At 38.3% G+C, this 20363-nt stretch overlaps 3 protein-coding genes across 4 annotated transcripts; 1 reads left to right on the forward strand and 2 right to left on the reverse strand.

Moving 5' to 3' along the window:
* Positions 1 to 1942: 1942 nt before the first annotated feature.
* LOC122011258 (protein FAR1-RELATED SEQUENCE 8-like) lies at positions 1943 to 3884 on the reverse strand. Its single transcript, XM_042567651.1, has 3 exons — positions 3088 to 3884; positions 2150 to 2359; positions 1943 to 2057 (listed from the first exon to the last, which is right to left on the reverse strand). The coding sequence occupies exons 1-3, from the start codon at positions 3882 to 3884 to the stop codon at positions 1943 to 1945; spliced, it is 1122 nt and encodes a 373-aa protein (XP_042423585.1).
* Positions 3885 to 4977: 1093 nt separating this feature from the next.
* On the reverse strand, positions 4978 to 8572 carry LOC122010246 (bifunctional isopimaradiene synthase, chloroplastic-like). The gene is made up of 11 exons (XM_042566713.1): positions 8271 to 8572; positions 7881 to 8196; positions 7618 to 7801; positions 7323 to 7540; positions 7131 to 7251; positions 6590 to 7045; positions 6402 to 6500; positions 6106 to 6312; positions 5879 to 6017; positions 5536 to 5790; positions 4978 to 5453 (listed from the first exon to the last, which is right to left on the reverse strand). Exons 1-11 carry the CDS (start codon positions 8499 to 8501, stop codon positions 5154 to 5156), a joined length of 2526 nt encoding a protein of 841 aa, XP_042422647.1. The 5' UTR covers positions 8502 to 8572; the 3' UTR covers positions 4978 to 5153.
* A 3082-nt stretch (positions 8573 to 11654) lies between these two features.
* LOC122012882 (ribosome biogenesis protein NSA2 homolog) lies at positions 11655 to 12952 on the forward strand. 2 transcript variants are annotated; one of them, XR_006120338.1, is made up of 4 exons: positions 11655 to 11839; positions 11926 to 12001; positions 12596 to 12644; positions 12736 to 12952. XR_006120338.1 is itself a non-coding variant. In XM_042569541.1 (4 exons), the coding sequence occupies exons 1-4, from the start codon at positions 11792 to 11794 to the stop codon at positions 12805 to 12807; spliced, it is 258 nt and encodes an 85-aa protein (XP_042425475.1). In that variant the 5' UTR covers positions 11655 to 11791; the 3' UTR covers positions 12808 to 12952. The 2 variants fall into 2 exon arrangements, 1 of the variants encoding a protein (XP_042425475.1); XM_042569541.1 differs by having other exon boundaries at positions 11913 to 12001.
* Positions 12953 to 20363: the final 7411 nt, after the last annotated feature.

Here is a 20363-nt window from a genome sequence, read left to right on the forward strand (position 1 = left end):
GAATTGATTTAATATTTCACATTGATATCGTCTTTAGTTTTATTGTGCACTAGGGAACTGTTTGCCTTTTTCATATTCCTCTTTGCCTTTTCAGGTTCATTGTTGGTATTTGTTAATAGACCAGTTGCAGTATTTGAAGCAGAATTATTTTGCACGCACCTTGATTTTCCTGATTCAATTTCCATAGCTCGGTTGGTTTGGCCTTTCAAATTAATTCTCCGATTCGATTTGGCTGTAGGCACTGAGAAACTGATAGTGGTCCATCTATCTAACCAGCTGAAGACTGAATTGGGGTCTCGTTTATCATAGTTAATTTGCAGAGGTTTTGCCCGAATTGAGGACGTAAGAAGCTGCAGAACATGAATGACTTATAAGCACAGAAATCTATTGGTAGATCAATTCTTACGAAACCAACAAAAACATAATCAATGATAAAGCAAAAAAATACTAAATACAATCTAAAGGTCAACGAATAGGAGGGAGAGTGAACGTAGTAGACCCCCAACTTATTTGGAAGCAATTTCTAAGGCGAAGGGAGAATGATAAGATGAAAATAACCCTGTCCTATTTGTTTTACACCTCTCAAATTATGGCAATCTACAAAACTGGTCCAAAAGATGATAATTTTACAGAGGCTAATGTAAGATATACTATCAAGTAGAAATACAAATTGGTATAGTAAAAACCCTAAAGATGCTAAGCCATCAGAAGACTTCAGCAGTAACTATAGATTTTTGCAGGTACTCTACCAAATGCTGTCATATCAAACTGCTATCTTAATTTTTGCATGCTTGGAAAAGGATTCGAACATAAAATATGGGTGCGATAAAAAACTAGCTAAACTTGAGAATTCAAATCAAGCCAAACCCATGTTTGATACAAAAAATATTTAGATTAGAGAGCTAAACCAACTAAACTTGAGAATTCGCCATAACAAAATTAGAATATAGCACATATACCTTCCATATAAATGCGTTTGATGAAAACTTCCTTTTCCAAGCATCCTGTGCTATGGGATCCTGAAAAGAAATTGAGCATATTAAATACTATGGACATGAAAACTTGACTAAACTACCACAATCAGGCACTTAAGTATAGAATCAGTTTGGAAATATTTAGATAAGTTGATGAGATTTGCACAGGAAGTAAAAAAAAAAAGAGAACAGATGCTTAGCTTAGTCCCCCTTGAGTAGGATGTCCCCCTCTTTGTTGAGAACAACAAAGTTTGTTTATAAGATAAATAATAGCAAAGTACATGTGAATTAGTAATTTTCCACAAGGAGTAGCTTGTTCATAAGGTGCATTTCCTATACGAGTTTCATGACACTTCTTTGAAAACACAGATACAGATTTGTCATCAGTTCAACTACAAAATGGCATGCATAACTACAATTAACCATCACACAGAATTCAACAAGCTTAGAAACACAAGAAACAAGCATCATATAGACTGCCTTCTTAGCCCCTGACAAACCACGCCAAAAGCCTAAACACGCAAGAATCTTGTGTTCTGTGTTGCATCGCAGAATATCAATCTGCATGATGACAATTAGAATGCTGATTAGTTATTGAAACTGACATTAAATAATGTGTTTTGACACTGACGTTTGCCCAGATGTACCTCTCTGGTCACTAGCTCCTGGTTTTTTAGAACAGAAAGAATTGAATGGCTGGTTGTTGTCGTCATCATTATGTTGTTGATTGGCTGGTTGTCACAGAATGAATGACCTAACATTGTATTCAACAAAGAGCCCAATAAATAATAAATAGAGATAATTGGCTATAAATATCTATATAAAGCAAAAGTTATCTCATAGGTATCAAACAATAATCCTCTATCGTTTAAAACATAATAAATCATACCTTTCTTCTGGCCTTTGGAACTGATTTCTTCATAATTTGTTCAATCTTAAATTGTTTCCTCTTTGTGGGTGGACGACCTCTAGATCTTACTTTTAATGGAGAGTGTATTGTTTTTGAACTCGATGTAGATGCTTCTTTCAAATGGTCCGCTCTTGAATGATCTATTTGAATAGCAATCAATTTTTCCTTCGCATCTTTCAAGATTTCCACCAAAACAGAACAACCGTCGTCATTATTTGCCCCAAGATGTTGAACCTCTTGTATCAATGGAGTGAGAATATTATACCGATGTTTTTCTCCATCACAAACATATTCATCATAAATGTTAGTGATACTTTGATAACCACGCTTAATATCTTTGCGCCATCGATCCATAATATAATTCATAGGAACCTCAATCACCTTCATTTGTATCAACACAGAGATCACATGCCTACATAAAATTTCTCGAAACTCAAAAAGATGGCATAGACACTTAACTTGACAATCTAACTCAGTATAATCTACCCTGAAGGAAGCATCTCTTATAGGGTCTCCATTTTTTCCAACAATGTTTCTACCACTTCAAATATAAAAGCAACCCCTTCTTGCCTCACTAGTGAGGTATTGCAAAACATCAACCCTCTTATCTCATCTTGGAACAACTTAAATAAGTTGTTAGTGTAGAAACTTTGAAATTGTCTTTCAATAGGATAACCAGAAATTACTGGTATCATAGAATTAAAAGAACCAAAATCCAAATTTTTTTATTTTTCAATCTTCTTCTTCAGAGCATTATCAAACTGTTCAACAAATTGCTTCAAAGAAGTTTTCGAATGAACATATTCATCAAAAAAAGCATTCATACTTTCACTCCTTTGGGATGTGGACATACCTGCCCAAAACTTATCTTTGACATACACAGGTATCCATCTATTCCGCTGTTCATACAAAGATTTCAACCAGTCATTGTTCTCTAAATTAAAAACCTCAATCATTTTCATCCAATTCTCATCACATTCATCAATACTAAGTGAGTTGCATACAATATTCTTCAATTATTTCTTTATCAGCTTATATTGAGCATGCCCACCTAATTTTGCTGGTAATTTTTTCATTATATGCCAAAGACACAAACGATGATGAGAATCCGGAAATATCTCTTCAATAGCAATTGCCATGGCACGACACTGGTCTGTGATTATGGCCTTTGGAGCACGCCCAAGCATACATGTCAGCCAAGATTTGAACAACCATATGAATGTTTCTGAATCTTCACTTGATAATAATCCACATCCAAGCAAAATGGATTGACCATGATGATTCACCCCAACAAAAGGAGCAAATGGCATATCATAACTATTAGTCAAATAAGTTGTATCAAAAGTCACAACATCAGAAAAGTAATGATATGCAGCCCTACATCTTGCATCTGCCCAAAAAATATTTCTTATTCGAGACTCTTCATCTAAATCAAGCACATAAAAGAAGTTAGAGTTTCGACTTTGCATGCGACAAAAATAATTACTCAAGGCTTCAGCATCTCCATCCCCTAACCTCAACCTTCTAGCTTTTGAAATATAATTCCTACACTTTCTCTCATCAAATGTCAAATTCTCATAGCCTCCAGCCTCAACTACCAATGAATGAAAACTTTTACTTAAAGTAATTCCTGCTTGATCATTTAATTCAAGTTTCCTCTTTGTAGTTGAATCCAATAATTTATTACATCTAAAATGTCGTGACTTTCCCGGGCTCAAGACGTGATTATGTTCAAGAGATACACTACTTATCACAAAGTTATCATCATTCCGAATAACAACATTAATCTTAGCTTTGCAATTTGTCTTAATAGAAGGTCTAGGGTACAAAGCATTTTTGACTTGAGATACTGTTTTACCACTTTTGCCACATCCAAAACAAAAATATTTTTGCTTTCCATCATCTCCCTTTTTACCACCTAATTTGGAAATACCAAAACCAACATTCTGAGCATATGATTTATAAAAATTCCGAACTTCATCTTCAGATATAAAAGTCATGTCAATCTTAGGAATCATGACTTCATTTAAACTAGATGCAGATAGATCTGTGCTCACATGGTCGTTGTTATTGTTTACCTCATTTGAATCACTTTTTCCTTGATCCATGATTATTTTTCACCTACATTTATTCAAAAATGGAAGGAAGGTAAGGGTAAGACATTTTGGGAAGGGTAAGACTTGCAAGAAACAAAAAAAAACGAGAGAACCAAGATTACAGGTCAATAGGTCATAAGAAACCAGAAAGCAACCTTTGCACCCAGACACGATCAATGAATAGTTGGAAGAAAAAAACAGGAAAGCAACTCTAATCATCAATAATTTCAAGAAAAAAAAAGGACAGATCAGTGTCAGTCAATATTGGTGAAAAGAGACCAAAGTAACTCACACTCCTCTCGCTACTCCACCGGCCACAAGGGACTTGCAGATGCTCAGGATCGCGTGACTGGGAGCCTTGACTCCCTCTCGCGCGAGCTTCGCCTCCTCCGCGAGATTCACTATCGTCGTCACTGCCGAGCAAGAATCTTCATCAGCTAAGGTCCGAATAGCAGAAAATCGAGTCGATTTGGACAAAAATCAGCTAAGGAAAACACCTCATACCTGATTCAGGGCAGATTTAGGGCAGAGGAGAGTTTTCCGCCGAGCGCCGAGAGATTTAGGGCACGGAGCCGAAGAGAAAATGCGACGGCAAAAGGCAGAGCGCCGAGAGCAGAGAGCGGAGGGAAAGAGCGACGGTAAGGAGGCGGAGAGAAAATGCTAGGGCAGGAGGGCCGAGAGCAGCGAGCGGAGGGAAAGAGCGACGACACGGAGCGGGGAGAGAAAAAAACCAATTAGGGCAGGAGGGCGAGAGAAAGCGCGAGCCGGGTTGAGAAAAGAAACGAGCGGGGAGAGGAAAAAAAAACCAAATGTTAAACGAGCGGGGAGAGAAAAAAAAACCAAATGTTGACTTTGACGTGTCACTGTCCACGCAGGACGCCACATCATTCGCGGCGCAAATTCGAGATGCAGTTTCGAGCTGCATATCATTTCTCTTTCCACAAAGTAACATGGTCATTAAGACTTTAAGAATGTATTAATTAGCTAATTCATCCACTAATTCTAAATAAAGAAAGAATCTCAATATTATATTATGATCTGATACACGTGTTTTATGATACGTTCGATTTGAAACTCGGCTCATCTCATGGCCCATTTATCTTATTTCTATATTTTTTTTCAAAAAAAAAACAAAATAAATAAATTAAATTAAATTAAAATTATTTCTCCGTTTCACTCCGTTCTGTCGATCGGAACGGGCGTGCGGAACCGCTCGATGGCGTCCGCAATCTTCCGCCGGTGCGCCGGCGAAGTGAAGTCGTCGTGCAGGAAGAACTGCGTGATCCGAGCGTGCTCGAACATCAGTCTCCGGCAACTGCGAGGCACCAAGCTCGGCTTCAGGCTCTCGTGCACCAACTCGTCGAACGCCTCCTCCATCTGCGCCTCCACGTCGCCCAACGCTTCCTCCTCCCTCCGCTTCCCCTCCTCCATGCTCACCGCCACCGCGTTCATCCCACCCTGCGCCAGCGAGTTCTGCAAGCAGCGACGCGAATCATGATCCATTCAGAAAAATTCAATTATATTCAAAGTCGATCGATCGATCGATAGTACGTACCTTGTGCATTTGGAGATCGACGTAGAGTCTCAAGAACACCGAGAGCTTCTCCTGGATCCTGGATTTCTCGTTCAAGCAAAGCAGATCCAGATCCCTGAGACGCTCTCCCATCAGAAACACGGAAGGTAGCAATCTGACGGCCACGCCCAGTTCGGTTTTACCATGCTCGATGTAGTCCTTCAATGAGTACTCCCCGCTTTGTCCTCCCAATTTACTCTCCCTGAGTTTCATGTACATCTCCATTTGCTTCTTCCTCTGTTTTCATCAGTTTATTTCAGTTATTTTACTCGAATCGAATCGAAGTCTGTAAATTTAATTTCTTCCAACTGTACTCAGTACTTACGAGTTCATGGAAGTAGGGGAACACATCCTTCCCTTGGACTTTACTGGCTTCCCCTGCTAATTCATTCAGAGTCTCGTACAAAACATTGAATGTTGTTTTCAACTGAGATGGAAGTGAAAGAGCCAGCGAGGGATTCCACCTGCAAACAAATTACAAGCTCGATCACTCAGCGATTCCATTCCATTCCATTCCATTGCATTGCATTCCAAATCAAATTAAATACTCACTCTTCGACTGCTCGGCACAGATTCTTCAAGTCCTCAGTGGATTCATGTTTGTAAAACAGATCTACGAGAACGTTTTCGATGGAGTTCGATTTGGTGTAGGCAATTCTGCTCCTTGCAAACTCCGGCTCAGGCAGAGTAGAAGCAATGGCAAAGTGAAGCTGCTCCGGAGACAGAGAGGTGGCTTCCAGTCCACAGCTATTCCACCATCTGTTAAGATCATATACGACATTAATTAGGGTTTTAACTACTTCAAACCCCCCAAAATTGACAACAGTGAGGAAGCAAGCTCGACATACTCTACAACGGAGCCGATCTCCTTTTCGTATATTGCTTGCAGCCTGTTGAACTCCAACTTCGCGAGTTCTAGGTATTTTGGATTCGTCACGTTGTATATCCTAAAATTGAAGGCACAATAAGAATGATCAGCTAAATTCTCAGAGTAATCAATCAATGAAGATGGAAGAATGAACAATCAATCACTCACAAGTAAATGGTCTTGGCGAGCCAGACATCGTTGTCTCCGTAGTGGTCAAGGTATTCCCTGGCATCGAGCCTGGGGAAGCTCCTCCTCCATGGGTATTCCAAGCCACGAGCAACCTCCTTGCCCAGTGCCTTCTTGCAGGACCACTTGTCGTCCACTTTGTTGTTCTTCACGCAGTCCTTCAAGTAGGACTCCACAAAGGCATTGGCTTCTTTCAGTACCTTCTCGCCGGGGAAGGCGACTTGGGAGAAGCGATACAAGTTGAACATGTCCGAGACTCCACGGTGCGTTTGGCCGGGGAAGCATATGAAATTGCCATCGTCGTCTCTGAAGAACTCGATCATATCTGAGGAGACAGGGTAACCATACAGCCTCATCAAACGGAGAGCCATGCACGTATCGTCAACGTCAGGAACTGTGTTGTCTCTGCCCCAAGAAACGCCTTGTTTCCCAGAATATCTGTTCAAATTAAATTAACACGAATTTTTAATAGCTAGTCTCGTTTTAATCTGAGATGAAATGCTCGCGTACTGATCGTGCATACTTGTAAACATAATCAAGAGTGTCGATGATCTCCTTCTTGAAGAGATGGTCGATTCCAAGCCTTGCGATCGTATCGATAGCCCAGATGCGCTCGAAGAGGTCGATCGGGTACTGGCAGGGCACTGCGATTCACCACGTTGAATGAATCAATTTAAAAGTAATTATTAAGCAGTCGAAGAATATATTAACTTACAGTTATCTCCAAATCTGTTTAGTACAGATTGCAAGAACTCAAGGCATTTCTTGTCGCCGGTGTTCATGTAGACAGCGGCGGTGGAAGAAGCAGAGCTGAGGAAGCTCCCGTCTGCGGATTGAAGCTTGAGAATCTCGTCCCATTGCACGACCTCCTGCAAGGCTTCTAGCGTGTATAACAGCGTCGTGTGCACTGAATGCATCACTTTCACTGGGATTCTGCCACAGAGTCGCAGTTTGTGAGGATTCAATTGACGGCGGTTATAGATCGTTACTATGATCAATCGATTACCTACCTGCTCATCTTCTTTTCCCTAAATTTGATGATTTTTTGAATGGACGGACGATCATAAGGAAGATCAATCCCCATATTCTTGGCTTCGTTCAACATGGAAGGGAACGCAATCTCGAACCCGCTTGTTATCAGGCTCTCGCTCGCCGTCTCTATTTCATCCACATGGTTCTTCAGGTAATTTAGACCTGCAAGATGAAGTCGCATGATCAATTTAAAGTAATTAATTAATCAATATCATGGTCGATCGATCAGTATGATCAGTACCTTTCTCGATTTGGTCTTCTGCTATATTCCAAGTTTTCAGTGCAAGAACGCACGCCAGAGTGCAGACCAATCGATCGAAGACGAGGTAGTACGTGGGCTCGCCCCAGGAGCCGTCTTCCAACTGGTTCTTGAGAATCCAATCGATAGTCTGCGGGAAGTGGGGCTTGCTAGAGTCCTCTGTCGACGGAATCCTCGCCACCCACGCGGTGTCGTAAGCCGAGGCGTTCGTCTCTCCGTCGTCCATCAACCGGAAGATCTGTTTGATTTCCTTCACCAGAGTCTCCCACCTCTCGTTCTTCGCCTCATCCTTCTCCGCCTGAAATTAAGTTTATACAATTATCTAACCGTAAGAAGAAAAACGCAGTCCGATTTCAGATCACGGAGCAGTACCGGAATGGCCGGCAGCCGATCGGAACCCTTTTTCAGCAGCTCGATTTGGGGAGATTGCGTTGCTCTGAGAGAGATATTCCTGGCACGCCTCTTGCTCTGCGATTGAATGGCAAGCGTTTGGCTCCCCTGGCCGAAGCTTGCGCCGCCATTGCTGATCCTCACAGCGGCCGAGCTCCTGCGAGAGCTTATCAGGCTCCTCGAAGCGGAAGGGAGCTGGCAAAGGCCTTCCATTATCTCTGATCTCTCTCTGTTCTGCCTTGTAAGGTCAACTACTTGAGCTCGTCTTTGGCTTTCACTGGCTGCGATGACACGATCGAGCAAACTTCTTTATATACGAAGAGATCGAGCAGCGTGGCGGCGTTGGACTTGGACTACTGGAAGAAGTGAATGCGTCAAAAAGGAGCGAAGGCGGAGCACGTGCGACACCGCCGTGCCAAACAACCGCAGAGTGCCGGCGTTGACGAGGTAATTTCCATGCAGCAACGTTGGTCAACGCTGTAGGCTTTGTCTCTATCTCTTTTTTCAAAACAAATACACATATTATTGACGAGAAAAGGTCAAAATAATGATTTCCTATGATTAGAAGAATTGATGACTAATTTTGAATTTAAACACTCGTTTTCAAACTAAAATTTACTCAAAAGGAAGATGTTTTAAAGCACTTGAGAGAAAAATTATTCACCTATAAGTTATCAATTTTATGAACTGATTGCTATTTAATATATAATTGTCCTTCTGCAACTTTAGTGACTCATTGACGACATTTTACATAATTATTTATCTATTTAATATAAATAATTTATCAAATAATTCTTCTAAATACATTAAAAATATTTCCTATGAAAAGTATTTCACATTTTATATTTTCTAGATATATTTTCACAAATTACTTAAATAACCAAATGAAAAAGTACACTGTGATTAAACTAATGAAAAAATCTGCTATAACTTATTTGAGTGTTTATGTGCATTGGATAATATTGAGTTAATTATATTAAACTAAAAATGCATCTAATTAACACGGAATTTATATAACACAATTTGATTTTTTTTTCTAGACTTATTAACATGCTTAACCGCTTGGATCCCCTCATTAATTTGATTTTTTTTCTATTTTATTTGATATTAGGTATTAAAAAATAATTACTCAGACGGGCTAACGTCGAGCCTGGATCGACATGACCCTATAAAAATTTTCCAATAGTCACTAGGATAAATCAGAAAATATTTGCGACAGGTGGCCCAGAAGTCCAGCATCATACGCACTGTTTGGGACGAGGTGAGGGAAGGGGAGAGAAAGGTAGGGAAGGAGAAGGACAGGTGGTCCGACGCCAACTTCGACACCGACGCTGACTTCGACGCTAATGCCGACTTCGATGCCGACGTGGGCTTTGATACCGATGCCGAATTCGACACCAACACCGATACCAACTTCGACACCAACACCGATGTCGACTTCTACTTCGATGCCAACATCGACTTTGATATCGACACTAACTTCGATGCCGACGCTGACTTTGATGCCAACACCGACTTCGACGCCGATGCATACTTCAATGACAACGCTGATGCTGACTTTATAAAATGAACTACAATTGCTTAAGTGCGTAAGTCTTAACTAATAAATATATGCAACATACATTAGGTTATTGAACGTTTAAATCTTTAACAAAAGTGAGGGTTCCCCAAGGCGTAATGCAAACGGTGGACGTATGACATCTCTAATATAATGGCCAAGGGTTAATTCTTAGGAACTGATAATATAGAGTTTACTCCACCATGCGCCTATGACCTATGTACCTGCATGTACCTCTCTTCATATCCGTGAAGCCGACATTAGGAGGTCATAAAATAGTGGATCTAACTTTAACAAAAGTGAAGATAATTTTATAACTTTATATATTTAATTTTATTATCCTCATTTTTCTCCCAAATAAAATAACACATATTACATTAATAAACTTTCTCTCCCTTTCTAATAACAAAAATATAAATACTTCTCTCTTTTCCTTTCATTAATGTACTTTTGCTCATTCTATTCAAAACCAAGGATTAGTTAGTTATAAGTCTCATTTAAAATTTTTTTTATAAATATATTATAATTAATATTAAGTATTAGCTTATAACTTACCTTGACTAATTCTGAAATGATAAATTTGATCCCAAGCAATTGACGTTATCAGTATTCCTAGCTCAATTGAGAAAAATTTATCCGTTTACTCATTATTCTAGGGGTAAAAATTTATCAAGAATATGGCGGAGCACGTGCGACACCGCGCGCGCTGCCAAACAACCTCCGCCGGCGTTTAGGAGCTTTCCATGCTGCAACGTCCGTCAACGATTCTGTCGACTTGATTTCTGCGTTGACTAAAAAAACTTATTATATTTTCTCTTTTTTTTTCCAAAACAAATACACATGTCGTTGACGAGAAAATGTCCAACGATAGTTTGGTCTCGTGTTTCTTAGCTTCTTTGTTTTGAATGGGTAAAGATTTAAAAAAAATAAAAATTGAGAAATGTTTAATCACTAGTCGTGGTTCATTTTCTAATCAGTACGGCGCATTCTAGTGCTTACATCACGCGATTAAATTCGTCCACCAACAATAATTAACATAATCTTATTAAGTCTCTTACATAGCTTCTTTGCCTTGCAAATTAATTTATATACTTTAAAAATTTATATCAAACTGATAATTTATCACCCAACTTTGATGATGATAGGTTTACGTCTAAATGTTAATAATCATAACCATTTGTTTACAATAAAAACTCATAATCTTATTGCAAAGAATTATCCTTTACAAGTTTAACTAACCAAGAAGAAAATTCACCATTCACCCGCACAAAGGAGGAAGGAGAAGAAGAAATTATGAGCTACTTTATTAGCCGAGCTATGCATGTTTTTTTTAGGGCAAGAGGGAGGTGTACATGAGAGTAGAAAATTATGGAGTTCTGAATGGAGTTCTAGGCGAATAGTTGGGGGGCATCAATAACATGGTCGGGGTCACCTTCAACTATCCACTCGACACGCTCCGTATCCGCCTGCAACAGCCAGGGGTGGATCTAGAATTTTAAGTTTGAAGAGGGGGGGCATATATTAAGTGACGAAAATATTTATTAAATGTATTATATAATAATGACCACTCCAAACTTTCAAAATACATAATGTATATTTAGTTGAAATGTGAAAAATAAAGGAGAAAAAAAACTTAAATTCAGTCCTATAAAGATTCGAACGTGTGTTAAAATAAATATAAAACTTACCACTACACCAACTATATATATCTTTTAAGTTAGGGTAAAATAATATATATACTAATAAAATTTAAAAAAACTTTTCTATAAAATTATGTTATTAAAAAATTTTGGGGGGGCCATGGCCCCCTCATGTCATAATGTAGATCCACCCTTGGCAACAGCCACCGCCGACGCCTGCTTTCTCGAATTTCTTCGCCCTTGCCCGATGATCCCTCTCGGTCATCGACCTCCTTCGTAGCATCGTCGCTCGGGAGGGCCTCACCATGCTCTACCACGGCATGGTCGTGATGCTCACCTCCGTTAGCTTTCAGGTACCCGTCCTCCCCTTTCTTTGATTAGCTTCAAGGGAACTAGATCGAATGAAGCTCAAATCCAAGTAAGCAGTCCTTTCTCTTAGCTTATCAAATCATTGAAAGCCATGGAAAAATAGTGAGGAAGAAAATCGATGAGGAGCTCAAGAAGCTTGATGAAAAGTAAGATTATTTTCTTTCTTATTACTCTTTACTCTTTAATATTTGATTTTTCTTCTTGTTCTAGTGTTTTTCTACTAATTGTACCTTGATGGGATTTTTTTAGATGTTTTAACTTTATCCTTGAGTGATATGTTATATGATTTGGGGAACAATGACCAGATCTATATTAGTTTGATGATATTTAGTGTCAGAAAATAGGTAGAAGAATTTTTAACTCAAGCAAGAGAAGCTAAAATCACAGTTTGCAGACAAACATAAATGAGATTAAATGTAGCCAGTCGTTTCTAGCAGTAAAATATCATTTCATTTCATCCAATTTCTGTCTAACCATTCTTTTTGGCTTGACTAATGTTACATACCTATTGAGATGCTTATCTAGATTTTTTTTTTACTATTAATACTAAAATATAAATATTTGAGACATTATTTTCTACCTGAGTTTTATTACATGAAAAAAAAAGCTAAGAGAAATTGAAAAATATAAGGTGCATCAAGAAAATATCAAATATCATTTATTCCTTCATTTAATTATATGCAATATTATCTCATCACTAATATTCAAATTAATAAAATAAATTTTATTAAATTGTCTAGTATTTTATTAGCTCGGGCGGTCCATGAGCGGTTTGCGTTCGCCAAAAGGGTGAGATTTTTTTTAACTCTAGTATTTACTTCTAACTCAAGGATTTTCCATGCGTGTGGAACTTTCTTAAAGGTTTACAATTTATTTACAGGTTCTGGGAATTAAGAGGAAGATGTTTGCTAAGAAGCGCTACGTCGAGAAGGCTTTGATGAAGAAGACATAAGCTTCCTATACATCTCTCTAGTTTCTGAGTTCTTACTGATGTATCCTTGTTGTTATTGTCTTTCCAATTTTTAATCAGTTCATAATCATATGGTGCGGTCGAAATAAAAGGCCAATTTAGTGGTTAGAGACAATGAAGTTTTTTATTTTGAGCCTAGTTTCTCGAAACAAATTCATAGTTGTATTTAATGCTCAGCTGTATAAAATTGTAAGCAATAGAACTAATTCTTATTTTAGGCCAAAACAACAAAGAAGATTGTGTTGACATTTTAATGCCAGAGTTGTAAGCATCATTCACAGCTTCCAATAAAAGTTTGTACTGATATTCTTGTTGGAATGTATACTAAAAGTCTAGTTTTTTGTAAATATTTATTTAGAAATAAGAACCACATTGGTCAAATGTCTATATTTATATGCTAAGTGTAGTTGTTCAATTAATTTATATTATAGATAACATGGTGTGTGATGTCACACACAGAAGATCATATTATTAGTTCTTTATAAATTATAAATAGTTGCTCACAACTAAGATGGAAAGGAACAAACTGTTAGAATAGTCATAGTGTAATTAGGTATTAGTTTATCTTGACTAATAAATTATACTAGTACACTCTGAGTGTATTGAGTAGGACCATTTAAGGTAAGTTCTTTTTATACTGACTTAATAAAAGAACAAGACCTTAGTTATTATGGAAGTGTGTGCTCTTAATCCTAATATAATAACAAGCACATATATTTAGTATTTATTTCTTTGACTTATCAAAGGGTGAGATTTAGCTCGATAAATCAAAATGACCGATAAGTTAGGAAATGATATTACTTATAGTGTGTGTTGTTGATTATAGAAGGAAATTGTGTCCTAGAAATCTAGGTTGATAATGTCCCCAAGAGGAGCTCATAAGGATTGTCATGTTAAACCCTGCAGGTGGACTTAGTCCGACATGATGATAAGGTTGACTGGTACTACTCTTGGATTGAGATATTAATTAAGTGAGTTGTCAGTGGCTTATTTAATTAGTGAGCATTCAATATCTTAAACACAGGGAGACTAACACACTCATAATAAGAAGGTGCCCAAAATGTAATTTGGGATTGGTGCGGTAGTTCAATAATAATTCTTTAGTGGAATGAATTATTATTGATGAAATTAAGTTGGGTGTTCGGGGTGAACACGGGAAGCTTAATTTCATCGGAAGACCAAAACCAATTCCTCCTCTCGGTCCCTATCGTAGCCTCTTATTTATAAAGTATTATACCCACCCTTACCCACCTTCTTATCCATCCTAATGGGGTCGGCCAAGCAAGCTTGGAACCCAAGCTTGGGCCGGCCAAAGAAGAAAGGATGAGTCAAGTTAGGGGCCGGCCAATGCTTGGAGCCCAAGCATGGTGTGGCCGGCCCTAAGAAAAATAAAAGGTTTTTTATTTTAAAAATTTTCTTATGTGGATTCCATGGTTTTAAAAAAAGTTTAAAATTTAAATCTTTCCTTTTATAACTTTCTACAAAAGATTAAGAAGAGATTCAATATCTTTCCTTATTTGTAAATTGATAGGAAGATTTTAATTTTGATAAAACTTTCCTTTTTTGTAACCATGTTCATGATTTAAAAAGAGAGTTTTAAAATTAAATATTTCCTTTATAGTCTTCTACAAAAGATTAAGAGAAAGATTAGATTTCTTTTCTTATTTGTAGATTGAAAGGAGATTTTAATTTTAGAGATAACTTTTCTTTTTGGAAATCAACCAAATGTTTAAAAGAAAGTTTTTAATTTATAAAATTTCCTTGTATAACCAACCATGAAGGGAAAAATTGTTAGAGAAATTTTTATTTAAAATTTCTGGAAACAAATTAGGAAGTTTTAATTCTTGTGATTAAAATTTTTCTTGTTTGGAATTTTAGAGTGGTCGACCATATAGTTTAAGAAAAGGATTTCGATTTTAAATCAAATTAAATTTTCCTTTTCATGGCAAAGTAATAAGGAAGTTTTTATTTAAAATTTCCTTATTTGCCAAGACAAAGGATTATAAAAGAGGGGATAGGGGTGTCTTCATGGCTAAGAACTCTATTCTATTCTTCTCTTCTCCTCTCTTCCTTGGTGTGGCCAGATTTCTTTTCTCCTCTTCCCCTATTATTCCTCTCAAGTGGCCGGTGGCATCATCCTCTTGAAGAAAGCTTGGTGGCCGGATTTTGCTTGGAGAAGAAGGAGAGATAGGAGACTTTGTTTCTAGTATCCCTTGGAGCTTGGTGGTGGTAGTCGAACCTCACATCTCTTGGAGTTTTTGTGGTGGCCGAAACTAGCTTGGAGAAGAAGGATCTTGGGTGGTTCTCGTCTCGGTAGATCGTCGCCCACACGACGTTCGAGATAAGAAGAGGAATACGGTAGAAGATCAAGAGGTCGTTGCATACAAAGAAAGGTATAAATAGTAATTATTTTCCGCATCATGCTAGTTTTTCTTTGTATGAATTCCAAACACAAGAGGCATATGATTCTAGATTTTAGAATTAGATATTCGAAGTTGTGTTTTTTTAATTTTTCAAATTTGTGATTCGATTGTTCTTTTTGGTTAAACCTAATGTTATTTTAGGAAATTAAATATTGAATTTCTATTAATGACTTTATTGAGGCAATGGTGGATGATCTCATACCCAAGAAGGCCTAGTGTCTCACCATGTTTGACCTGGGAGCCGATTTTAGAAATAAATATTTAATCAACTTTATAACATATGTGGTTTTGTATCAATAGTGTTAAGTTCCGCTTGCGATCCAAATCTAAATCATTAAGAACAGATAGGTTAATTTTGGAATCAATAATGTTAAGTTCCGTTTGCGATTCCTAATTTAATTTCTAAAGAACACAATAGGTTGTTTAGGAAAGGTTCGACACTTGTATAAAATTTTTGTATAGTGAAACAGGTACGATCTTCCTAAGACCAACTAACAAATCTACCTCTCTATCCTTTGTAATTTTTCCACCTATAGCTAATATCTATTTTGTTCTCTCAGAGATGCAAGCACTTTGAGATTGGAGGAGACAAAAAGGGCAAGGGAACTTCTCTCTTCTCATTTGTTTTTTTCCAAATTCTAGGTGATGTTATGTTCTTATTTTCATTGAATATGATAGTCATCTGATGTTATGAGAACTTGATTTATTTCATTTATCTACATTTCTGTGATTACAGGAGCAGCAACTACATGCTATGTGGCACTACATCCAAACCTCAGGAGTGTGATTGGAAAGTACTTCGACGAAGAACTATCAAGAAGGCTTTGGGATTTAAGCGAGAAGATGGTTAAAGCCAATGAGTAAAGAACATTCAAGTTAAGAGGATAAGTAGCATCTATTAAGATCCTTTAAGTTCATGTAATAAAATGTAGTCGATAGGAGTAGTTTTGAGTATCTTCTAATTAAAATTTCTTTGTATGTGAGTAATTATGTTTGTTATAGAAGTGTAAGGATGATAATTTATATATTTATCTTAGTTGTTTATTTAATAATATGTTGTTGATTGTAGTAGATTAGTTTTCATTTATCTTTTATTTGTCTTTGGTATTAAAAGACAATAGTTTAAAACTTCTTGTATTTTGCTAAAAAAAATAATACTTTTTTATGCATTGTGAAATTGTTGTCTTTGCTAAAAAAGACCACGCTTTTTATACGCTGTCTTTAAAAAAGACAACACTTTTTATGCGTTGTCTGTAAAAAAGGTAACTCTTTTTATGTGTTTTCTTTAACAAAGACAATGCTTTTTTATGTGTTTTCTTTGAGCAGACTTTTAACAACAGTGCTTTTAACAACACTTTTTCAGTCACATAAACAACGCTTTTAAAGCGTTGTCTATTAGTTTTTTCTTATAGTGCACACTGTCAACAGAGAATCCGATGCCACTTAAACGGCTCGAAGACCTTTCTTATATAGAAGCTTGATCCTTTCTTGGATCAACAGAAGCTCACCATGCACTACCGAGATAGGTTGATTAATTTGTTTTGCAAATGCTAGTAACAAACGGTCTTGTGAGTCTCGAACAACCCCACTAACGCTATATTGATGTCGGTCCTCAAACACAGTTGCATTCACATTGAGCTTGAGGGCGCATGAACTTGGTGGTTTCCACATCTTCTCCTGATTACCCTTCTCAATTTGAGAAACAATTTTCTCTTTTATCCAGGTCTTTCTAAAATCATCAAGCATTGTAGAGCTCCAAAAATACTTTCTACCATCGGTTTTCTCCTATCCTCATGGAGAAAGTTTTGTTTTTTTTCCCGATTTCCCACATGTGGATTGCAAGGTACTCAAACTCCTTTTTGGATATTTGTTCTTTCAACCACATGCAAACCTTTGAAATGCTAGTTTGTCTAGCCCCCTTAAAAATATGGGCAAAAGGGGTGTTCTTCCATATGTGTTTTATTGCAACATAGAAGAAAAGAGCATGGCAGATCGAATCCATAGGAAAACTATACCGACAATAAGATTCACTAATCGGGACATGGTGTAGGTGGAATAGAAAGACCCCATATAAACGCTCACCAAGATTCAATGGGATACTCCGATTGGTTCTCTGAAGGGGAGAACAACCCATATTGGGACGACACCCATCATGCACCATATACTTATCCTTGGCATTGAACCTCCAGAAAAGTGAATCACACACTCCTGCTTCCTAGATTGGGACCTTCACAATTTCACCAGCGATATATATGTTAAAACTGGTTGAAATCAAATCTGTATCCCATGCTTCTTCCTTTATTAATGTAATCATAGTATTCTCATTTTCCCAAGGAACCATCGACCTACCGATTTTTGACTGTATGGTAGGAATCCCGTTCTCCTCAAATATTTTACTAGATTTTCCATCCCCAACTTGCCATAATAACCCATGCACCAAAATTTCTTTGCTCTAGACGATCAATCAACATATATGATGTAGGGGTATTCCCTAAGGGCCACGTGCCTAAAAAAGTTAATAATTGAGTCATGATGGAAGGCAGGGTCAATAAGGCTTGGCTCCCAACTTCCGGTTACTCCTGACTCCCGGCTACACCCGACTCCCTGTTACTCCTGACTCTCGACTCCCGACTCCCGGATTGTAACGCCCGAAAATTCTCAAATTATTTTTAGAAATATTCTATGATTTTTCTGGAATTTTTAGATATTTTTCCGGAATTTTCCGAGTAGCAGAAGCAGCAAAAATAATTAGAACCGCAAAATAGCTTAGGCGGGAATCGAACCCGAGACCTATGACTTAGGGATAATGTTGGGAACCAGTTGAACCCAGCAGGGCCGTGCTAAGAGGAAAGGGAACCAATAAAATTTATATTGGAGTTGGGCGAATTAAGTCTTTAATATAAATAGGAAAATTAATAGGGTGAAGAGTTATTGGATTTTTACCGTGACCTATTCCTCACCCTAGCCCTCACGCCGACTCCTCTTTCTCCTCTTCCTCACGCACGGCACACCAAGCCCCCAGGGGCCAAGGGAACTTTTTCCGGCGACGACTCCAACACGAAAAAGGTTCTTCTCCGCGAGAGGAACGCGAAGACGTGAGCGGATCATCGAGAAGGTCATCTCCACCGGAACTCTAGCGATTAGAATCGTAAGAAATTACGAATAGGAGGTAAGAAACCCCTCACCTGCAGTATAATAGCTTCCGTTTGAGTTTTTATGCTTTAGTTAGGATGTATGCAGATTTTTATCGATATCTAGGGTGTATTTAACTCTCTTTGCAGATTAGGGATTTAGTTGAGCACCTCTAAATGGGCCGGACACGTTTCCCCTCTTCAGATAGGAGGTTAGACGTTGTCAGGTGCCTAGAGGTGGTCCCCCTAATAGGGAGAAGAGTTAGAACATCCTAGGTGCTTGATTAAAGGTCTAACTCAGTAATAGACAGTTTAATTAACTTATTAAATGCACTAGAAGCATTTAAAATAGCAAATTAGTTTTATTTCAGCTTATGTAGGACTACAGTCCCATGGGTGGGCTCCCACAGTAGCCTCTAGGTTCAGACAACCTAGTTCTAGGTTCAGATAACCTAGATTCAGCAAAATAAGTATATAGCATTCAGTATTTTACTTTCAGCAGTGGCACTGTACTGAATTAGATATCCACTGGGCTGGACTCTCATAGTCGTCCCTAGGTTTAGCTAACCTAGTAAACCCTGCTAGATTCGGAACTTGCAATCCCGGGTTTAGATAGGGATGTGCGCACAGCAAGTACAGTTGCCGGGGCCCTCAGCAGCATGTTTAGTATTTTCACTTATTATATGTATAGCCTTTCAAATTCACAATCAGTTATGTGAGTTCAGCTTAGTTTCAGTACCAGCTCAGTTAGTTTAGTACAGTTCATGATCAGCTTAGTTCAGTTCCATGATTTGTATTCAGTTTCAGTTTTCATGCTCAGCTCTATTTTTGCAAGTATGATAGCTTATGTTCAGTTCTTGATTGCTATGCTTGTATGATCACATGCCATGCCATGTTTAGCCTAGTCAGTATATTTCAAATAGCATGCTTTAAAAATCATATCTGCATCGTATGCATGTTTTTGTGAGGTAGATGGTTTCTTACTAAGCTTTTTAGCTTACAGATGCTACTTTTCTTATACTGCAGATACAGGTAAAAGAAAAGTGGACTAGTGGAGGCTGGAGGGCAATGCAGATCAAGATGTGTGTGGGAGGAACCTGGAATAAAGATCCTAGAGATCTAGTTTATTTTACTACGCATTAGAACTTGCAGCAAGTCTAGTTATTAAAGTTTTGTTCTCTTTTCTCTTATGCTTCGCATTCTAGTATGGTTAATGGTATGGACTAGTGAACATGCATTATATTATGTCTTGAACGTTGCCCAATGTATGAGAGAATAGTTATTAGTATATGTTTAGAGTGGTTGCAGGTGGTTTTGGCACGACAAAGTGTCGAAATCAGCATTTCTGATTTCGTATCAGGAAATCAGATGCTGGATCGGTCTGCCGACCGATCCAGTAGCGTACCAGGCTTCTGGATCGGTCAGCCGACTGATCCAGACAGATACAGGATGCTACTGTATCCTCTTGGATCGGTCAGCTGACCGATCCAGCACGATACAGTAACGTTCCAGGGGTTTCGGGTGCCTGGATCGGTCGGCCGACCGATCCAGCCACACCTGGATCTGTCTGCCGACCGATCCAGCCACACATGGATCGGTCTGCCCGACTGATCCAGTTGGGAACCGTGTGTCATAGCTTCGATCGATCTGCGGATCGATCGGCAGGTCTGTAGTTAGTTGGGAAGTTTAGTTTCTAGTCCCTAGCTCAGTTGGGATGTTCAGTTTCCCCTCCTTAGCATATGTACATTAGCAGAGAATGTCTTTAGACCTTTCTTAGTAATTGTATCCGTCATTAGTAGAGTAAAATTTTAATTAGCCCAGCTTTCCGCACAGCATATAAACAGCAGTAATTATAGCGACCGGCCTTACAGCCAGTACCCAGAAGGTGGGTCGTTACACGGCTACACCCGACTCCCTGTTACTGCTGACTCTCGACTCCCGACTCCCAACTACGCCTGATCGCTGGTGCTGGGCCACCATCGAC

Source organism: Zingiber officinale, chromosome 8A (genome assembly GCF_018446385.1).
Source record: "Zingiber officinale cultivar Zhangliang chromosome 8A, Zo_v1.1, whole genome shotgun sequence".
NCBI lineage: Eukaryota > Viridiplantae > Streptophyta > Magnoliopsida > Zingiberales > Zingiberaceae > Zingiber > Zingiber officinale.

Bases quoted from the DNA above. Each gene is read 5' to 3' on its own strand.
- LOC122011258 (XM_042567651.1), bottom strand. From the start codon at position 3,884: ATGACTTTTATATCTGAAGATGAAGTTCGGAATTTTTATAAATCATAT. The intron at 2,360-3,087 runs ATCTTGGCTGAC...GGTAGATTATAC, and splicing joins ACATTCATATGGTTGTTCAA to TGAGTTAGATTGTCAAGTTA. The intron at 2,058-2,149 runs GTATAATATTCT...AAATCTTGAAAG, and splicing joins TGTGATGGAGAAAAACATCG to ATGCGAAGGAAAAATTGATT.
- LOC122010246 (XM_042566713.1), bottom strand. From the start codon at position 8,501: ATGGAAGGCCTTTGCCAGCTCCCTTCCGCTTCGAGGAGCCTGATAAGC. The intron at 7,046-7,130 runs GTATGCACGATC...TAATTTGAACAG, and splicing joins ACTCTTGATTATGTTTACAA to ATATTCTGGGAAACAAGGCG. The intron at 6,018-6,105 runs GTGAGTATTTAA...ATTTGTTTGCAG, and splicing joins CTGTGCCGAGCAGTCGAAGA to GTGGAATCCCTCGCTGGCTC.
- LOC122012882 (XM_042569541.1), top strand. From the start codon at position 11,792: ATGCTCTACCACGGCATGGTCGTGATGCTCACCTCCGTTAGCTTTCAG. The intron at 12,002-12,595 runs GTAAGATTATTT...TAAATTGTCTAG, and splicing joins CTCAAGAAGCTTGATGAAAA to TATTTTATTAGCTCGGGCGG. The intron at 12,645-12,735 runs GTGAGATTTTTT...ATTTATTTACAG, and splicing joins GGTTTGCGTTCGCCAAAAGG to GTTCTGGGAATTAAGAGGAA.